A 23,021-nucleotide genomic window follows, 5' to 3' on the forward strand; every position below is an offset into this window, starting at 1 on the left:
ACCAGTTATATTACAAATATGTTATAGGCATAAATAATTAGGCAATTTCGTCGTCTAAATAGTTAGTTGAGAAAATATTTCGATTAGTATAGTATTTAAGAATTCTATCAAGATAAGTCCACACAGGTTTTCAAATTTCCACTTTAGCGTCAGATTACAAGCTGAAATTTTTATAAAAATACTGTGAAAACTATATAACAAACATTTATATCCTCTAGCATAGGTCCTCAGGCAAATAGTTAGTTGAGATTTTTTTTAGATTTAAGCATTTTACAATAAGAAATCACAAATTCAAAGAACGTGAAATACCCAAAAATCAAAGTGATTTTTACACCATTATTCCTCTTTAATTCAACACAAAAATAGCTTAATATAATAAAATAACATCTTCTTTAAAATATTTACTTTGAAACGATATATAATTCATTGTTATTGTTTTGCTATAAACATTTGAAAACTATTAAAAAACGCCGCGCGCGAATCATTTCCAATGATGCCCCTTGAAACGCTGCGCTTAGCGTAAACGCTCTTAAGAAATAATAATGCTTAAAACTACATTCAAATTCAATTATGCATTAGTTATCCATGTGACTGGCCTATTATGTATTGAAAATCAAACAGGCGTTGTTTACGATACGTAGTAGTTTAAGAAAATATGTTTTTTTTTAATGTATGTACTTACACACGGCCACACTGTTAACTATCCATTTCCGTTTTTGCTCTCGCTCTCATCAAATGGTAATTATTTGCGATAGAATGAGACGACATGACCGGCAATGAGTAGTTAACACTGTTGCCGATAGTACCTATGAATTTGGTGAAGAATTAATTGAATGTAAGGGGAATCCCCGAATGATGTTTCCATCAGGAAGGAACCATCAGGTGATCCGTTTGCTCGTTTGCCTCCTGTCACATAAAAAAAATGATGATTTACTGGACTATTCCTGCCTCTAGCTTCCATCGTAGCTAAGATTTACAGCATAACCGCCAATAAAAACCCAATCATTGAAATCCAAGTTTGTCCCAGGGGCAAGGTCATGGATCACCTACGAAATTAATCAGACGCTTGACTGGTAGAAAAAAGATACCTACTGCATCTAAAATGTCCTGAGAAACATAAGCAAACAAATGAAGACTTACGTCATAGCCTGATAGATGGCTTCGATCCCGTATCTCATGGCGAACTCGTCCACGATCTCCTCAGGGTTCTCGTTGAAGTAGACCTTCCAGGCATCGTCTCCCCTCGCCGCTGGTAAAGTGACAGCTCCCCCATTATCCTCGCAAAGGTAGTGGAACAGGTTTTCGTGGAGACAGGTGTACTGTTGAAGAATATTTTAATTTAGTATTTATTGTAAGAGAACCAGTGGCCTAATTCACGTATTTTGACAGTCAAGTTCTCGCTGACGGTCTGATGTCGTTCCATTGAAAAACAGTTCTAAATCTGCAATTCACAAGGGTCATTTTTATACAACGATTACTCGATGGGATCGCAACTCAGCGATTTGTTGTCATTCAAGTTTTGTTACGTCGTCCCATTGAAAAACAGTTCTAAATCCGTATTCATAAGGGTCATTTATATATTAGAACGATTACTCGATAGGATCGCATTCAGCGATTTGTTGTCGTTGAAGTTTTGTTACGTGAATACGGCTACAGTTGATAATATGTGGTTGAGGATTCCGGGTCAAGCTTTTTTCGACATTTGACTTGATTACTTTCCATCAAGTGAGATGCAGGACAAGAGCTAACATCACTAAACATGTTTTGCTTATTTACGCTATATTTGAGAATGGAAGAAAATAATTTAATTTATTTTCTAACAAACGCCACATACTCGTAAAAATTTAACGGAAAAATACTTACGTGAGGTCTTAACAAACTTATCAAAAATTTACTCTCCAATAAGTTGGTTTTTACCCCGAAATATTGTAACTACCTACTTAGGCTGAGTTGCACCACCTAACTTTAACGGTAACTATGACTATTAGGCCAGTAGAATTAAACACAAAAATTGATTAAATCGGAAATAATTCCTACTAAAGATTTTTTTGCTTTAATGGCTTCATTGGTTGCCCATTAAGACTCTCCTAAGTTTTCGACTTCGACGGAGTTGTGCTTAAGTGGTGGGGGCCCCCGAAAGGGGCGTTTTTTTCGGTTTTCCGGTTATACCGCGTAAAGGACTTACCCTATCGAAAAGTGGTCTTCATGACGGTTAAAGGGCACTTAATCCTGCATTGAATAAGACCAAATTCATATGTTTTGGACAAACCGTTCTCGCGCTAAAGTTCGGCAAAGTAGAAAATATATGTATAATTAATGACCCTCTCCATGTCCAATGGCTTGTTACCCACATGCTTCCAAGCCTTGTAAAGAGTCGCCTTAACCAGTGTAACCCTAACAAGGCTCACGAGTTTGATTCGCTTATCCTTGTTCGTCCCAGCCGTTCCTTAACTGCGGTTGCTGCACCTCTTCCTGGCACTCTCCTGAACGACTCTGTGTTACCTAATGTGGCTGCCCCTCTTCCTTGTACCCTCCTGTACGATTTCATTGCTTAGCCATATGCCTGGTCCAAGGTTCGACGCCACAAAATCAACTTCGTACGAGTGAAAATAGTTTAAATACTATTTCCCGTGCTTGCAACATTTTTCTTTACTGCTTCGCCTCTATTAGTCGTAGAGTGATTGTATATATCCTATAGCCTTCCTCAATGTATGAGCTATTCAACACAAAAATAATGATTTCAATCAAACTAGTAATTCTTAAGATTAGCGCGTTCAAACAAACAAACAAAAAACTCTTCAGCGTTTTAATATGAACTTGTTGTTGTTGATTTTTGGCGTCGAACCTTAGACCAGGCATACGGCTAGGCAACGTAGTCATGCAGGAGGATACAAGGAAGAGGGGCAGCCACAGTAGGTAACACAGAGTCGTTCAGGAGAGTGCCAGGAAGAGGTGCAGCAACCGCAGTTAAGGAACGGCTGGGACGAACAAGGATAAGCGAATCAAACTCGTGAGCCTTGTTAGGGTTACACTGGTTAAGGCGACCCTTTACAAGGCTTGGAAGCCTGTGGGTAACAAACCATTGGACGTGGAGAGGGTCATTAATTATACGTATATTTTCTACTTTGCCGAACTTTAGCGCGAGAACGGTTTGTCCAAAACATATGAATTTGGTCTTATTCAATGCAGGATTAAGTGCCCTTCAACCGTCATGAAGACCACTTTTTGATAGGGTAAGTCCTTTACGCGGTATAACCGGAAAACCGAAAAAATGCCCCTTTCGGGGGCCCCCACCACTTAAGCACAACTCCGTCGAAGTCGAAAACTTAGGAGAGTCTTAATGGGCAACCAATGAAGCCATTAAAACAATAAAATCTTTTGTAGGAATTATTTCCGATTTAAAAGCTAATTCTACTGGACTATATAACCGGTAGGTACTTTTTGTATGGAGTTTGACAGATTTTTGATGTTTGTCAAAGTTAAAATAAGATGGTGCAACCCTGCCTTAGTAGTATCATCGTCAATAGTCTTCCCTTCTGATAAACAACACTGCGCCTAGCTTTCAAAAATATTACGTAACTATAATAATTTTCAACATTACGAAATCATACACTCATTCATGAGTTAATAGTCCTAACAATGCTTACTATCTACACATTCTTTATTTTGTTCCCGAGTGCCAAGAGCTACCTTTCATCCTGGAAAATGCAAAGCTCCCAGGAGATATATTATGATAGTACCTTTTAAAGGCTCTAGTGTTATACAAATTACCACAACCTGATTGTATAATCAGCTACACATTTGTGGATAATCGTTTAATTACTTCACACTAATTGACCTTAATAAAACAGTTTTAACTTGGCTATTAACAGTTAAATCTAATTATTTATTTCAATGCGGTCTGCACTAAACAGATGAGCTTAATTTAGTGCGTCGATTATTTACACGAATGCTCGCAATAAAACCAAACTTTGTATTCCTGTGGTTTAGGTATTTTACCTACTATAAAGTTTGATGGTGACATTAAATGGGACACTGCAAATCGAGTTACTGACGAATTAATTCATTTATCGTCTATTATTTCCCAACATTAAATCAAGTAATGTCCATTATATTTTGTAAAATAAAACATCTATATAACAATTTTATAACTTTTTGCCATCATAGTTATTAACCTCCTCCTTTTGTTGAAGTTGGTTAAAAAATTTAACCACTATGTGTTTGAAAATATCATTCATACATAAGTCCATGGCGTTTAATTAAAAAAACATGCTAACGTTTGACGAGAATTATAGAGTTCGAGTTTCGAGATATTACAATGGTTTTTTAACTAAAAATATTGTGTGAACTTTTTCCAATAACGGCTGCAGCCGTTCCATTTTTAAATTGCGTTCAAAAATGCATTTTTGTTTTTATTATTGGATTTCTAAACAAAAGCCGAGCGGGCATCAGATGTTCGTTGCTATTCAGATTGGGACCGAAAATAAATTGGACCGATGGAATATGGTGGAGGCAATTTTTGACAGTGCGTATTCGATTATGATTCGAAAAAGATTGGCACGTGTTGATGAAAACCCTTTTAGCTGAACACGAAACGCGTGATGTTTTTAAAATTAAAGCTGAGTTGCACCACCATATTTTAACCGTAACAATGACAATAACCGGTGCTTTTTGTATGGAGTTTGACAGATTTTTGACGTTTGTCAAAGTTAAAGTAAGATGGTGCAACCCAGCCTATCTCTTCAAATATGATCAATATTACATTTTTAGATTTAGATGAAATGTTAGTTCAATAATAAATTTTGTTTTCTATATTTATCAATATGCAGAACAAGGCATGTAGGTATAACTATTTTTCTTACTTTCTTATTTGGTATATTGCTACTAATAGGTTATTTTTTTCCGATGTTCATAACACTTGCTTCGCATGACTCTAGATTCTTCGCTCATAAATAAAATACTAATTCGTGACCTGCAATATAAAGCATGCTGCAATTTAATATCTCAAGCAAGGCTCCTATCACGTCCTAATTTTATGCAGCACTAAAAACGTTATAAAAGTGGGTTCTCATCAGCAATAAATTGTTCGCAAACGTAAAGAAGGCGTGTGTTAATATTCCACACTTCCTTTCTGAGGAGAATCGACGATATTTTTCTGTCACATAGTTTTTTTTTTAGTCTGAATAAAGCTGAAAAGATAACGGGAACATTATACGAGTATTTTTTGGCTGTTTTAAAATGAAATATCTGGATTTGAGAGAGCAGATATTTTATGATGATAGTTAAATAATTGATATGTGTGGTACCTTTTGTGAATGCTAGCCAATGTCAACTTGTTGGTGATCTAACAATTTCAAAATAATAATAAAGTTTTCTCTTTTTAACCAATTCCACGAAAGATTATCAAAATGTTATCAACTATTTGATAATAATATCGAGTTGAACATTTCGAAATTCGTTTCCAAGTTGACTTATAAAAATATTTTAACGGCGGTTGGAAGCTTAATTAATAATTAACAAATGGAGTGTTACAGCCGTCGGGAGTAGCGTTGCCAGGCGTCCGGATAGAGTCGGACACAGTTAGTCGTGTCCGGCCAAGATGGTGTCTAACTGTCTGACACAATCGAGTTTTTGGTGACTTATCCGGTCATAGTAGATGGTGTCTTAAAATTTGACCAATTATTCTTTTACATTTGCCATCTTCTGATTAAATTCGTGGCGAGTCCAATGATAGTTTAACTTTTCCGAGACATTAACTTGGCCTTCACTGGTTGGTATTCCATTGGTGATCTACACAGGATTTTCAGCGGTAGGAACGAGAAGTGGAACTAGTCCCGTATCTTCACGCCACTCTACGTCGCTTCGAGTTTCTTTACCCTTTTTTTCTGGCTAACGGCTTTCATGTCCGGATAGCTGATCTGTCCGGCTTTTCGGCTTAGACCTGGAAACCCTACAAGAGTGAGCGGTTGCTGCCGGCATTTTAATTAATTGCGGTATCTGTGAGATGTTATTACTGCGCCGGAGAGTTCTAAGGGTGTCCTACATTTTTCTCTAAGGTTTTTTTAATAGATTTTTGTATAAAATGTACGTTCTAACTTCTCTTCGTCTATGGGAACATAATTAATGAACTACAAAAGTGTAGGTACGTTTAATTTTCACCTACTTTTATTTTTGCTCTGAGCTGGGCTTCAGTTTTGTCTTTTCAGGCTAGTTATTTTTATAAGTGAAAGCTATTTTTTGCAACAAACAGGTATAGTCTGACGTGCTGTCGTCCGTGCTTACTTAATTTACACAAGTTTCTTGAGACAAAAGTATTTTACACAGCTAAAATTTTAACTAAATTTTCATAGCAGTAATAATAACATCGTAACATGAATCCTCCCCTTCGATCTCGTAACACACTTGTTATTAAAACCAAGATGGCTTCATTAAATAATTAACAAATGAAATAACAGAGAATACGCGGATCGTACAACGTTTTAATTAATCACAATATACGATGTGACGTCACGGACTTAAATGATGTCACCGAGGAAATGGTGATAATTGAGAATGTTACTAGGTATGCAAAATCACTTGAAACCTATGTTACAGTTAAGCTTTTACATTCACAAATACATTAGTTTTTATTTCATTCAAAAATACCCAGTAGTTATGATTTTATAGGCATTCAAAGTTCGCTTAAATATTGAGTCCCGCCGACGGTCACGTGACCCCGTGTGACGTACATTCACAGCGTCCGCTCACTAGAAAACGGATATAAACATACTTAAATAATTTTTTTTTGTAAATACAAACTTATTATACATATTAACACCCAGACCCATCACAGAAATTAAAATTGAACCAAACCCAAACTTGATGCGATTGTGTCGTTTTATTGCGAATTACCTTCCAGCTCCATCATTAGACCCCGATTACTATATAGAATTAAAATACTCATCATTACAAAACGAACGAGCCCAAACTCGATGCATTTAAGTCGTTTTATTATAGAGTTCCTATGGCCACCTTCCAGCTCCATCATCAGATCAGCTCCATGTCATCATAATATTGCATGGTCATCCAAATCACATGTGTTTGCGAAATTTCAGCTTAATCGGTTGCCTGGAAGTGGGTCTTAATTCAGTTTGCAAGATTCCACCCATACAAATAATATGAGCCAGTCGTTGTAATATGACGTCACGCGCATAAAATGGCGGGCCGGCCGCCGCCCGCACTTTTAAAATTCAATATCTTGGAAACTAATTAACGTATCGAAATAATTCTTTCACGTGTATTTTTTATTTTTAACAGAGAATACAGAAAGCTAAAAAACAAAATTAGTGAACATTCTTCATTATATCAGACTAAATTGTAATTTAACTAAATTATAAATCATTATTAAAGGTACTTTTTCTTAGTTGACTTTACATTAGTTAATTTTTTCGCCATAAATGTATTAATTACCAGTACTACGTTGCTACGGTTTTCATCCGTAGAGTGCGTATCATTAAATTAAATTAACACTGAAAATAATCATCACGAAAATTTAATTGAATCGTTCCATCCAACTTTGAAGACATTTATTCAGATTTATTAGAGAATAAATTTTATAATAATACATTACATTAACTTAAAATGACTTAAAAACTAAAATTTAAAAATCCATCCAACTGTTTAAAACCACAAAATTATAATTGACTATTCAAAAGCCACCGCCTGAGGTATCCATCAATTGGGACGTCAGGATAATATAAATCCCGGGAGAGGATTCTCTAAACTTCCTTTCATTTAAATCGGAAATTATTTATTTGGTCAGCCCTTTCCCTTCGTCACAGAGCAAAATCACTCCTCTCTTTCACTCAGACCGCATTCTGCTAAGAACGAAAAAGACAGAGCTACGGAAATTGTTCTGAACGTTCTTCGGCGGCCACTAGCTTCATACTTCCATAATTATTTTTGAGAAAGTTCCACCAAGGATCGTAAATTAGGAATATTCAGGATTCCCGTTAATGTTTCGTGTTTTCTCCCGTGGGACTAAAGGGAAAGATTTGATGCAAATTGATAAAGGCTCGGAAGTTCGAATATTTTCCTCGTTTAGATTGAATATGGTTGTAACAAGCCGAATCCATCATCGGCTAAAATGAAAGTTTGGCAGAATATTTTCTTTGCCAATAAAAATGGTATAAGCCTAAGGTATTATGAAGGTATAGACTCTCACGCCCGTAAATAGTATATAGAGCAGAGTTTTAAACAGTTTGAAGATAGTTGAATTCACATTGTTATATATTTTCTCTAATTTACAACAGACTGTATTATAAGTAATTAATCAGCAAGCAATTTACTTGCTTTTCATGAACAGAGTAGTCTTTTAGAAAAAAAACAACTGTTTGCTGAAATCTTAATTTTCAAAGAAGAACAGATATAACATAAGGAACAAACACAATTTGAATTAAAAAAAATGATAAGAATTCGACATTTATTGGTGTTTAATAAACGCAAAATCACAGCATATAAAATTAACTTTGTCTGTACTCTGTACTACCTATTTCGTCGACAGAATTTCCTCAGAAAGTATTTTTATTGTAACTTCAGTTAAAACCTTCTTTAACATAGAATAACATTAAAAATAGACTTAAAGTCCATTATTCCGCAGCAACGGTTCGAGTTATTTAGGTCTTTGCTAGAAAATAGTATTAAAAATGCAAATCTACGAGCAGAGTGCATTGTAATTTATTAACAGGAAAGTAGACACAATATTGACTCCGTAATACTTCGTAGAAACCGTTTTAAATTTAATTTATAGGTAATGATCATAAAACTGTCTACATAAACATCGTCAGAGCTAATTATTATTTACGGGATTGCTACCATGTACCTTAATTTTGAATTTTCGGATATTTCAGTTACTCCGTGACCAGGGCGCTAGCAACAGTGCATAAAAAAAATCCGGAAACTCAAAATTAAGGTACCTACATGGTAGCAGTCCCGTAAATAATAATTATTATGTTAGTGACCATGAAAGTTTAAAACAATCCATCGTCAGATTGAAATAAATAAATAAATAAAAAAGGCATAAAAAATATCCGGAAACTCAAAATTAATACATGGTAGCAGTCCCGTAAATAATAATTATTATGTTAGTGACCATGAAAGTTTAAAACAATACATAAACATCGTCAGAGTTGAGCTCATTAAATAATAATGCTATGCTTATTAACTGCCAACATGAAATACGGCCTTAAAGGAACGTCTAAAAATTTACATACGACACTTACCGAACCCTTATATAATTTGCTTAGAACGGTCCCGCTGATATTTTGGACTCCATTTAATTAAGGCACCCTTAATAAATCAAGGCAAGATAAATTGGTTTAGCGGGTACAACAAGGTAAAGGTAAATGGGCAATTTGAATGAGCATAAAGAATTAGTACAGGCTTATAGCACTTACAGTTTGTTACTTGACCTAATGAGCATAGGAATTTATGTATAATGCCTTTAGTTTGATGTAAAGTTAAGGGTTCAATGAACTTTTTGTAATAACACAACTAAATGGCCCTTTAGGAACCGCAACTGAATTTAATGTTGATGAAAATTTATTCACTTTTAAAACTGGCAATAACCATGGTAGGTTTTATATAAAGTGGGTGTAAGTGTAGCCTAGCGTGTGAATGTAGCTTTTATTTCTACAATACAATTTATTGAAGAGTTTACTGAAATCAATAAAATTATTTTCATTAAATTGGCTCTGTAAAAGCTCTCTCACACTGCTCACTATCTTACACATGGACAAGATACCTTTATTAAAATTATTATTCTCTGGACTGGCGCTATTGTATTACCTGAAAAAAGTTTTCCGTAGCAAATAATTGAAGCAACTTTTACATATTTTTATACTATGACTACGATGAGTATATGACAGATCTCACGTCGCGCACTGTCACGCAAAACACGTACACGCCGCGATAATTCCGGGAAAATAGGGAAAATTTAATAGAAAACCCACCCTATATCATGCGTGAGATAAGATAAAAATTGAATCACAGAACTACATTGCTGACCGCACCTGATCCCTCCCTTATATTTCACTGTCACTCCAACAAAGAGGCTAAATGAGGGACGCTTGCCGACCGATTGCCTATGTTATGCAGAAGATTATGTTGTGGACAGGCTTTGTACATAACACTACATAATGCCCAGGTTAAAATTAAATAATGTATTGACATTCGAATGTGGGCTTTTCAGCCCACATTGCTTGCCTATCTAAGGTTTGATCAACGCCATTCGGCAAAGCGATTTTCTGTGACTCAATCGGATTTAGGCTTTTGATTGAGTTACAGAAAATTTAAAAAAAACTGTTTTGGTAAAAAATATAACCCTCTATCTGGCGTAATCAGTTAAATATAAAACTCTGAAAGTTTATTTACCTATTCAGTTTTGGTGTTTATGTAGTCTATCCTAGATGACATTTATGGTCGAAGTTTAATATGAAAGAATTATACACACTTCATTAAAATAATATCTACGTAATAATAATATTATTATCATTAGAACACATTAACATTGTAGGTACATTTGTATCTTAAACGCATATATTTTATGTTGCATTCGGTAAGAACAATCACAGTACCTACCTAGTCATTTTACAGACGAGTTGCAAAAATATTTCTCTTAAATCGTGCCGTATCTCTAATTCGCTAGTCTAGGTAGATGACAAGGGTAACTTCACGTCGGATTTATTATTATCATCACTTGGCCCACAATTTGCAGCAACTCTACGTGGTTCATTTACAAAATTCACAAGAAAAAACGTCGGAACAACTCACGCCACGTTATTTACCGTTTGGGAAACCAAGCTAAAGGATTTTTGGGCACGAAACGAATTTGAAGAGAAATGGCGCCGTGGAACGAATTGCTGCATTAAACGTATTTTGGGTTCTAATGACATTATGAATGGGTTTAATTAAACAATTTTACAAAATTTAAATTAATAATGATTTTGACTGATATGAATATGAAAGGAGATCAGCCTAGTAATATTTACTTACTTTGGATGTATACCTAAGCTACTACTGCATTCACAAAGTTTCGAGCAAATCATTGATAATCGTGGGTATTGTTGATGTCATAAAATTTCTCTATGCACCTAATTAATTATGAACTTTTTGTCAAAAAGTAGTCCATTTCTCTACTTAACTAAGGTCTAACTTTTCGTCTAAAAAGTCAAATAAAGCAAAACAAGTTAATCAACAATCACACCCACCTTTTATCGTAATGCGTAATTCAAAGCAAACATTTAAAAAACATAATGAATCATCTGTGCGCGCCCTAAAAACTTCGCCCTCCGAAATTTGGGTTACATATTTAAGCAGCCCTTGACTGGCATTAAGTAATATTTAACACGCGTCGGCGATATTAATACTCGTATAACAACGTATATTGTGTATTAAATTTTAATTCGAGTTATAGCACACGGAAATGAGTAAGTAAAATACCTATTGAGGTAACGCTTTTTATAAAAAGAGCAATACTCGTTACCTTCATAAAAACAGCCTTTAAAAATTAACAAAATAAAAGTTTAAATTTGTAAAATGACAAAGTCATATCGTGGATGTTTTAAAGGTAGGCCCCAACCCATCTGGCTAGCGCTGCGTGGGGATTGTAGGTCAAATACTTCTTTTCTCCTTTGGTTCTGGTAAATTCGAGAGAGTCGTGTTCGTGCAGTAGAAACTAAATAAACCTGACGATGTTAAATTATACAAAAATTTGCATGTTTTTGTTAAAAAAGTCACATACAAGGATGCCTTTGTCTGCATATACAATGTAGCAGCAAATAATAGTCCAGAAGGTGGAATTTATCTCACCAGTTTATCCATATGCCATTGCTTTTGTGATTTTACTACTCACTATCGAGTTCCTTAGTGGAAAACCTATTGTGCCCAAACAGCGAGATTTTATTGAATCGTTCCTTTCTTATTTATAGCTCGCGTTTTATGAGCCGTAAGTTTTGGCGCTAATAAGCACACTAGACCTTTAGATTTCGCTAATAAAGCTAAATTTTGGCGAAAAGCTAACTACTAAAAGAAAAGTTGACTACCTACCTTAGTATGATACCCAATGTTATATTCACACGTAAGGATTATTTTCCACGGCAATCCAGTAATGCAGGATCCAGCAAAACTGGATTGTGGGAATAAAAAAGTGTGTGAAATTAGAATTCCAAAAATACTTACTGCAAAAATACGATGTCTCACTGGGGAATAGTCCTAAGGTTTCAGTTTGTTTCACCTTTTAAAAACCATACAATTTAATTCATTATTGAATTCTTTTCATTTTTATTTCAATGACAGTTCAAAATTCTGTAATTGCCTGATTTGGTTTTGTTACTACGCCGCTGATGATAATTGAAATCTGATACGTACAACTTTTAGATATATTTAGATTATAAATCAAATTGTAAATATGAAACGATAATAATGTTTCCTTGATGATGCGTACTTTGCTCATTATACAAAACTTTTAATAAGGTACGTACAAATTCGTATCATATTGCCAAATCTGTAACTACTCTCGCGGTTTCTGTATTTTCAGACATTCAACTCTCTCACTCTTATCGAGATGTTGGCATGAGTGACAGGGACAATATAGACCCGAAATAATTCAGAGCGAAATTATTTGCGAGTAAGTTTGAATATGTTTTAGGAACTTCGATGATGGAGTTTGATTTCTTGCTATCGCCAACTAATGCTTCATATTAATTTTGAAGATGAGGAAAATAGAAACGTGTTTTCACCAGGCAACAAGTAACTACTCATAGTTTATGTTTGTTTTTATGTATGGAAATAAATTATTACTCTTCAACTTGTGAGATCCTCCTCAGTTTTTCGTCGGTTAAAAATAACTACGTTATCACCTATCTGGCGCCCAGATTAGGTGGATAAATCTTATATTAGCAAACACTGACACAAAATCAGAAAAAAATACTAATGTGTACCACCTTTGATTAGTTTGAGCCTAGATGGGCGCAGCGTAAAATCTCCAGTCATATTTAGAAAATTTGATAATAAAACAAACTCCATCCATTCCGTCCCCTTCTCACTCAACTGTAACAGGCTGAAACAACGATATTATTTATAGTATTGGTGACCCTTTCGGGCGTGACCGACTTATGTTATCACGCCATCAGCCTCGAACTAATAACGGCCAGGAACTGTCAGTGTCATTGGAATAGCCTTTGTAATTTTAGAAATGGAATCTTTTGTGTACTTGTACTTGTAAGCCATTATTTTTGGTGGCATCAAAAGGGAATCAAGACAAGTGTGGGCAATAGGGTTGACATCTATTAACATAGCATGTAAATGAGTGTGACTTTTCGTTATACTTCATGGTTGCATTTCGAAGATAGCAAAATGAACTTACTAACTTTGCCACAGTGAGTGCTCTTTATAAATAGAATCCGAATCAAAGATCTTCAGGTAAAATGTGAACAAGAACCAGCATATTAGTATTGAGTGAATAATTTAAAATGAAAAGAAATAAATTACAACAATCACACTTCTTTTAAGCTCACTTAACCCTTGACAAGCTTTGTGATATTATTAGTTAATCTTTTAATAGTGAATGTGTAAGTATGTAATCAATACGACATCAATCATGAGGGTCTTTATAATAATACATACCTAGTTAGTTCTATTTCAGAGACGCAACTGTGTCGTCTCTATACAATACTGTAGTGCAATGCTCTTCTTACATTACGAAAATAAAACCGACTCCAAAAAAACATACACTAAAAAGTAGAAAAATAATCACTAATTACTTATTTATCAGGACGAATTAATATTTATCTATACCATGATTGATACTTTTGGAGTCGGTGCCAAGATTATGAAACGTATGAAGTTTGCCTGCACCGACTCCAAAAGTATCAATCATGGTATAGATAAATATTAATTCGTCCTAATAAATAAGTAATTAGTGATTATTTTTCTACTTTTTAGTGTATGTTTTTTTGGAGTCGGTTTTATTTTTTTTTATAAAAATTAACTTATTTCTTGCTTTTTAGTTAGCTAATTATTACCTTGGTGTTACCACTGAAGGTAGGCAGTATATTCTTAATGTCAAGTGTAAAATAATATTCCCTACAAAATACAGGTTACCATATCGGCAACCTAAAAAGACCTTAAACAGTCAGCCCACCTTAAAAACATGAAAGAATACAACTGTTAGGCTATTTGTACCTATAATATTTAAAGAATTATCCTCCAACTCCTAAGCGTTAAGGAGTTGTACCTACCATGACCAGTTCATCGTGATGAGATGATGGCTATCTGATGCAAACACTTGAATAACTTTAGAAACTATACTTATCTATAAAATTAAAAGAATTATCCTCCAACTCCTAAGCATTAAGGAGTTTTACTTTCTATCATCAGCTCATGAATTTGAGATGATGATTTCCATGAGCAAATACTTGAATAACTTAAGAAAATGTTTGAAAAACGATATACGTGCCTATAAAATTTGAGGGTTGCAGTCGATTTCCCTAGGATCCCATCATCAGATCCTGACTTGGTGACAATGGGACCACCTCAGAAGTGTACCCTATTGAACAAAAAAAGAATTTTGAAAATCGGTCTACAATTGACGGAGTAATCGGTGAACATACATAGAAAAAAAAAAAACATACATACAGTCGAACATATAACCTCCTCCTTTTTTGAAGTCATTTTTATCGCTTTCGTTCAATTTAACTGTAAAATGCAGAAAAAGTAGTTAATTATTCTTCAGCGATAAAGACAAAACTGTAGCATCGTCTTAGTTTTAAGGAAACTAGCAGAATAACTTTTGATTAAAAAATTTTTTGTTGTTTAGCTGGATACGAGCTTATAATCCACAAGCACAAGAATAATCTATTATTGTTATACATTTTATGAGGTAATTTGTAAATTTCACCCATCTTGGGTATCAAAATCGCTCTCGAATTTCTATTGTGAGGAAAGTGGTATCGATTGGCATTAATATTGCATCATTCCTGCTCCGTGGGGTTAGAAGACGGTGAGTCTCAAATACCCCATTAAGAGGAATTCTGGGAACACGCCATGGTCATGTCACAGAGAATTATGAGCAAAATGCTGAGAAATTTCAGTCACTTCAAGTTTAATATAGCAAGCAGTAAGTAGGTATTCTTTCATTGAAAATTCAACAGTGACGCCCGTATTCACAAACATTACTAGGAGGTCTCACAGTGCGCGTGGACGCACATGGTCACACACAAACCAATCACAGAGCTCTATTCAACGCTGTGCGTTCGATTTGTTGCTTCACTTAAGCAAGCATCATTTGTGAATACGGGTGTTAGTTAGCGCCTCGAAACATATTCTAGGGCAGAAATCTTGTGGATGGCTGTAAAAACTCCCTCTCGTTACAGAACATAAATCGATGGTGACCTCTCGTCTCCTTCGGTTTGCAATAAAGAATAAATAGCTATCCAGACAATAAATATTCAACATTTATTATTGTGCGACCTACAATAAAGGCCGGGCATGTTTTTTCGTCCCGAGATCAAATAAATGGAAACGGGCACTCTCACAGTTTGACAGATGCAAATTGAGTTCGTTTAGTTGTTCGACGAAATTGTCACCTGTACATATAGATACATATAGTGTAACATAGATCGATATCTGTTTGTTTGCTTACAATGCCACTGAAAGGGCTCCATACATTTATAATGAATCCCGAAGGTTGGATGCCCAAACGTCCGCTGGGTCTATTTATATAACATCGATTCCAATTCGATGTACCAATGAGATTTGAATAATTTAATCGAGAAACTATTATGAAAAGTCATATAACTGTAGTGTGCAGCGTGCACTTGGCCAAATGTAAAAACATAAAGGAAATAGCAATCAATCGATGAATGAGAAATGATTTTCTAAATGATTGTCACACAAAATGAGCAGTGGAATTCCAGCGTTTGCTTTTTCACCCTCTTTAAGGCCTGATTCGACCAAACTTTTATCCGAGAATAACTCCTGGTGGCACATTGACAGTTTCAGTATCTTAATCGTGCATGAGTCAATGATATGTTCTTAGATCTCATCATCATGATCTTACCATCAAATGAGATAGAGGTCAAACGTGAACTTGACTTTATGTAAAAAACTAGCGGCCGCCCGCGACTTCGTACGCGTGGATCCCGTTTTACCCCCTTAGGGGTGGAGTTTCGTAAAATCCATTCTTAGCGGATGCCTACGTCATAACATCTACCTGCACGCAAAATTTCAGCCCGATCCATCCAGTGGTTTGGGCTATGCGTTGATAGATCACTATGTCAGTCAGTCAGTCACCTTTGAGTTATACTAATATACATTACTCGTAGATAATGAGACTCGAGCGACTCGAGTAATAAACAGGTTTTTTCTGTACAAATCATAAAAGGAACCTTGCCAAGTCAAGTAAGTCATACCGATAGTACAAAAAGTTAAAGTCAATCAGAACAACAAGGTCCAAGTACACTCGCGGGCCTGATATCGTACGTTTCTTCTTCGTTTGAACACCACATAAAAGAAATTAGGGTCGGCCCTTTATGAGAATTTGTGTTGGAAGACTGACAATTACTACATTTGTCCCGAACCACGAGCTGGTTTAGAGACCCGCAGGAAAATAATATTAATAGTGGGACATCTTTAGTACAAAAAATATAAAGTATTGTATTGGTAAACAATTACGTAGAAATACACACTGGGATACGTAATTATGGTTATAAAAATGCCTTATATTTTTTATATTTCGTTAAGTCCTATTTAATCAGAAATAAACTGTAAATTGGGCCACCTTATTACCACAACCAAATAAAACTAGAGTCAAACATATGTAAAATAAAATAAATATAACTTCTTTGTAATGTGACAAAATTCAAATAAAGCAATTGAACACAATTTTAAAGGTCAACTTTAGGTCAGAAAAGGTCACGCTCGAATACAGTCATATTGTTAGTTTATTCGTAGCTTCAGATCCGATATCTGTAAGTAGGTACGACAAAGAGGTATTACTTAACGTCTGGAAGTGACAGGGGCAGATCCTTAAATATGACCAAATTCATTCGGGAAATACCTTCGTTGAGTTCAGGGGACAAAGGTATAGTTCGTTTTTGATAACCTCAACAAAGCAATACCTTTCACAGGGCAAAGAACTACAAAGCACTCACTATTCGACTAGGTACTCGTACATAGTTGTATGATGGAATTTTTTTGGGGAAATGTATTGTATTAAATAAACACTTTTGATTTTTATATTATATTTTCTGCGATGTAAACTTTTACACACATAAATTGTGTGAAAGAAAAATTTCAAGCAATATTGGCTGGATAAAATTGCACTTGTAACTTCAACAATGTAATATTATTATGACATATTACTTGAAAGAACATTAATGTTTTTCATTGGTATTGTTTGTGATAATGACCAAACAGGACTATTTTCACCTCTCGTTCCCACCGCTGCAAGTTCTATGAAGCCAGAATCTACAGATTGACCGCTCAACCAGTGCAGGGCAAGTTTGTGATAATGACCAGTAAAAAGTATACATTATTGTATTATACTTATGTACTTAATTAAAACAAACCGCATATCCTCAGCCAAAATCCACTCCAAAGAGATATTACAACAATTCCAAATCATAATCAGTTCACGCTTGACCGCGTTTTTGCAGAGACAGAGGAAATGTGATTTTTCTTTGAGTTTCGGCACTCTTTTTGTGCGTGGTGCACGCTCCATTGTTATTATATCTTTGTATGTATCTTTTGTTGTCCGAAGGGTGTGCTGCGTAACGAGTAACGTTATTCGCTAAATTCTTACGCGTACATGGAATCTGTAATAACTAGAGGGCAGCTGGGTCTTCCATCCCTTGGATTTGTTTTATTAAATATACAAGAGGACAACGAAGAGGTTGTTTATTTAGTAGGTTTTATAATGTTTGTTAATATTTAGAGAAAAGGGCTTCGATTAACGGAGAGAGATGTTGAAGTGTGGGTAAAAAGTTTCTTCAATGACTTGTCGATTAAAACAGTTATAAAGTCAAATAAATGGTTTTATTAATGAGACATTAACGCCCGTATTCACAAACGTTACTATGAGGTATCACAGTGCGCGTGGACGCACAGGGTGACACATGAACCAATAACAGATTTATATTCAACGCTGTGCGTTCGATTCGCTACTTCACATAAGCAAGCATCGTTTGTGAATACGGGCGTAAAAAAATAACTTTAGGTACAATTAAAAGAGAATTCAATTAAGCAATTTTAGTAAATAACTACTTACTACATTATACTGTCTTAATTGTGTTATCATATTAATTGATACTAAACACATTGTTATGAAGTAGCACGGTTCAAAAGTCTCGTTTAATAAAAGATGAGCGTTTCGTCCAAAATTAGGCCACACGCGTAACCATACATAATAGAAAATCAATTATCGCGAGCGTAGGGGGTATGAAATACTCATTATTTTTGATACTTAGAAACTAATTACTTTGGAATAAACCCAATTTAGAGTTTCATTATAATAGACATTGAGGTGAACGTGGATCTCACTCACACAAGATTTCACTGATTTGAAAATCATCATTATCATCAGTCTGTACTAAGGTGGAAAACTCTAATTTACCAGCAAATGTAGGATTTGTCCTACACTCAAATTTGAAAATCAACCCACACAAAAGTTTCTTTCATGTCCAAATTATACTTACACGTTTCAAAAGACGCGAATAAAAGTTAAATACGAACCCATCCCTGCAATTGATATCAAAGCAAACATTTTTCATTTTTCTCATTCAATATTGGACTAAAGGCTAGTAGGACCCTTCGTCGAACAAATCAATTCAATTGACTTATTCGGGTAAGTATCTCCGTCCTTCTCACTCGCTAGAGATTTGAAAGTGTTATCGAGAGAAACATCGGGATTTGATGTCGATATAGCTTTCCAGAGTAGACCCGCGAATTTCACGCTTCCGCGTATTTGATAAGGGAAAGTGAACATTGAATTTTCTGGGAACGAGTTTAAAGTCAAAACATTTATTATGCGAGCGTTTACGTTTCGAAAATGTTTCCATTCCATTCGTTCGGCTTTTTATATTACCGCTGTTTCATTTTATTCCCTTCTGAGTATTTACAAAGAAAAAAGTTCAATTCCATTTATTTTAATTTAGTTGACTTCAACTTATATTATGTACTTCCACACACAGTTTGGTTGAAAGCTTAAAAAACATCCCGAAACTTAATAACATAGTCTAATAAAAGTACCAATAAACAGATTTTAAAAGAGTCCTACATAAGCTAACGTAGAGCGTCTAAGCGGGTATAAATCGCATGCTATTAAGGGGTATTATTGAATCGCTCGACTGATGTAGAACCCTCGTTAATTACAACCACTATTGTCATTGGAATGGAACAATTTCCTCCGCCATTATGAGCGCGCTGATGGGGATCAGGGGATTTTTTGATCTCTTGCAAGATTATGACCATTGTGTTCAAGGATTACGAATTTGACCGCTCTGACATTTCAGTTATAACGGTTGTATGACTGTTTTCACTTTACTGCTGTCATGTTGATCTAGATGATTGTAGAAGTTGCTATTGTAACTTTGCAAATGCGTTATCACTTTAAGAAAATAGCAATTTAACAGGCGTAAGAGCATCACATAAGGTATCTTATCAATGGTCATGTAACTAGCTTGTGGTAAACAAAAAATGGGACTATTCCCACCTCACGTTCCCAGCTGCTATTCCTGTGTAAATAAACCAGTAATCATTTTATGTTTTTTTAAATTACGAGAGACTGAAACCATAAAGGTCACTTTTGGACATCATGCACGCTTAAAATTGGCCCAATCGATAACCGTCGAGCCGGTTTAGATTTAGCCTCAACTTCCAAGCTAAAGTGGATACAACTTCGTAACAGACTTTGAAAAGTAAAAGAAGAAAGCCTTGCTCCGAATAAATAGGACGGCGACGGAACATTGACTTTGTCAGTTCTTGGGATTTTTATAATTCATCTCTTAGCGAAGGCGAAGTTTGGAAATTGAAACGTTTATTAATGCAGCTTCTTAAATTTTTGGTTAAGATTTGCTGTGAATAAAATTTTCCTTCTATTTGCTTGTAAAACTTTGGAATTCCTTCATAAACTTTACTTAAACATATAAAGGCCCTATTCATGAGTGTTAGATATGACTTCACATCAAGTTACATAAATGATTATGTCATCTTTTATATTAGCTAAGTTAAGTCGTAATTAAATAGATGAAGATCAACTTTTCTCTAAAAGTGATAAAAGTGTTTTTTTGTTCTTTAAACAGACTTAAAAAGCACTTTAATGCTCTGAGTAAGAACTTAGGTAAAACATGTATAGAAAATTATAGTCTATCCAATATAGCTTGATTAGAATGACAGCTGTCATCAAAAGTAACGACATAACTTTGTAGTAGCGTTCAATGAGAGCTAAATATTAGCGGACAAGAAATAATTCACGTCTGACCTACAAACAATATTTTCGACGACAGTGCTTCCAATAAAAATGATAATTTCGTGTAAATGCAGCGTTAAATTACACCAATAAGTAGTAATTCGAAATTATAAAAATCAAGCTAGAGTATTAACGACGTCTCTACAAGGTTATCTCGAGTTACAAAAATGTTAGTGTTGGGACATATCGACAAATGTCATATTAAATTAAAACTATTTTTTTAACATATTTAACAAAAAAAATTTCTAACTAATTTTTTAACATATTTAAGTCAAGTTATACGTTTTTCTAAATGTTCACTATTAAAAACCAAAAAACATTTCATTCTTAAACAATCAAACATCGGAAATCAATCACCGGTAATTTTTTGGGTATTCATAGCACCGTTGCTCTAGAAGAGATGCCCACCGTCCTCTAGCGAGAGGAAAAAACCACTGAAGAACACTGATGATAATGACTACGACTTAGGTTGTACACCCTTGACATGAATTTTAAATTTTACTGTCTTTAAATTTAAATCATAATTGTCATTTTTATGAATAAAGATATGAAGAAAAATTGGGTGCATTTTTTTATATCATATTTTCGAAAACTTATCGATACATCTATGTGAACCGTACGAAACATACCCATCACTAGTCACATTCGTTTGACAGCCGTCATTCTAATCAAGCTATATTGGATAGACTATAGATAGTTAGATACACTACACCTAAAGTATTCATCCGAACGTCTCGGTCGTTGCAATGTGAACTCTCAGAACTTACTAGGTCACCCAGCACATTAAACTCTTTACTCCCTAACTTTTAATTGCATTACATTCTCCTCCATACGTTAGGGCGAATTTCATACTTTAAGGGTCCCAAAATATACGGACCCGAATTCAGTGACGTCCCGTTTGCATACATTACGGTCATGAACGTAGCGATGTACGGGATGTACCCTTTAATCTTTGTTACTAAGTTATTTTGGGACGGTTGCTACGCGAGTTTTTTTGGGACAGACGAGAGTTGGACAGGTGATAAGATGGTTTTAAAGCTTAATTTCTTTGTTCATGGTGTCAAATAGGTTGATGGTACATTTCTGTTAACAGTCCTTTATGTATTTATTCAATTTAGCGTATTTTTTAGAAACAAAGTACGAGGGGACGTCTACCCACAAAGTGACGACGACCTCATAAAAGTAGCAAGCAGGATGGCGCTGGATGCAGGCCGCTACCAACCGGGCGATGTGGAAATCATTGTGGAAGGCCTATGTTCAGCAGTGGACGTCTTGTGGCTGAAACGATGATGATGATGATGATGAAAGTACGAGTAGGTACCTAATAAAGTCTGCGCGTGATATCATCTATTTACAAAACCATTTTTTTGCCGACATAATTATAATATCCTCTACCTACAAACATCAAAAATGAATAAAGTATCTAAATCACAGCTTCAAGTATTTCCATCTATTTAACGAGATTCCACTACCACTATTATTAATTCCGAAGCTTTTAGGCAAATATCGTATTTTTACTGACACCCGTGCACAGTGTGTTATGGGACTGTATAAACGGACATTCTCATTGATTTGATGAAACGTATAGAGCTCAGTTATACAAACATGATAGTAAAACTCCCGTTTGAAAATTCCACGTAGTTTTCGCGGTATCAAAATTCAAAGTTACCTATTTTTTTACTTCAAAATTATGCAAAAATATTCTCACTCGTTAACTAATAACATTTAATTCAGAATTGTTATAATACTTCATAGAGCTCTTAAAACTACACGTAATAAGCGTATTAAGTGCTTCGTAAACGCATTCAGTTAATTAGGAAAAAAGATTTTAGTGATTTTTGTTTTTATTTTTTTTCTCAAATATACCTTAATATATGCAAACATTTTTAATTGCAAGATATAGTCTGATCTTTAATCTAATTGTATAAAAAAAATCAGCTTTAAATTCGGTGATATATTTGAGGAAAATCAAATTGAAAATATGCGCCATATAGAATTGTAAATTTCCCATCACTTTTTAATAGCAATATTTCTTTTGGATGTTTATATATCATCAGCTCGATTGTACCAAATTATTGTATTGACATTCGATTTACATAGGTTTCAAATCGATGAGAAAATTATTAAAGGTAGGATAAATTCGACTTCCTGGATTTGTTTACATACTTTTTTTAGTTAGTTACTTACATACAACTTAAGTTAATATAAGAGTGTTAAAAAAGAAAAAAGACTCGACTTGAGAACCTCCTCCTTTTTTTGAAGTCGGTTAAAAACAATGTGAATGTGACTTTTTAGAACCTTCAACACTATGCACATAACAGGCGGGATTTGAAACTTTTTAGACATGATTATTCCTTCCAAAATTGTCGACCCTAGACTCGTAAAAATTTTATTAAGACGTTTTATGTTTTTTCTCAAATATATCACGGAGTTTAAAGCTGATTTTATTAATACAATTAGATTAAATATCAGACTATATCTTGCAATTAAAAATGTTTGCATATATTAAGGTATAATT

At 34.7% G+C, this 23,021-nt stretch overlaps 1 protein-coding gene across 1 annotated transcript in view; it reads right to left on the minus strand.

The window, feature by feature from the left end:
- Positions 1 to 23,021, minus strand: part of LOC135079283 (protein unc-13 homolog A) — a 69,903-nt gene that overhangs the window by 17,778 nt on the left and 29,104 nt on the right. Inside the window, exon 11 of the mRNA XM_063973900.1 lies at positions 1,141 to 1,319. Within this exon, the coding sequence (XP_063829970.1) occupies positions 1,141 to 1,319 (179 nt within the window). The remainder of the gene's footprint in view (positions 1 to 1,140; positions 1,320 to 23,021) is intronic.

Source organism: Ostrinia nubilalis, chromosome 16 (genome assembly GCF_963855985.1).
Source record: "Ostrinia nubilalis chromosome 16, ilOstNubi1.1, whole genome shotgun sequence".
Classification (NCBI taxonomy): domain Eukaryota; kingdom Metazoa; phylum Arthropoda; class Insecta; order Lepidoptera; family Crambidae; genus Ostrinia; species Ostrinia nubilalis.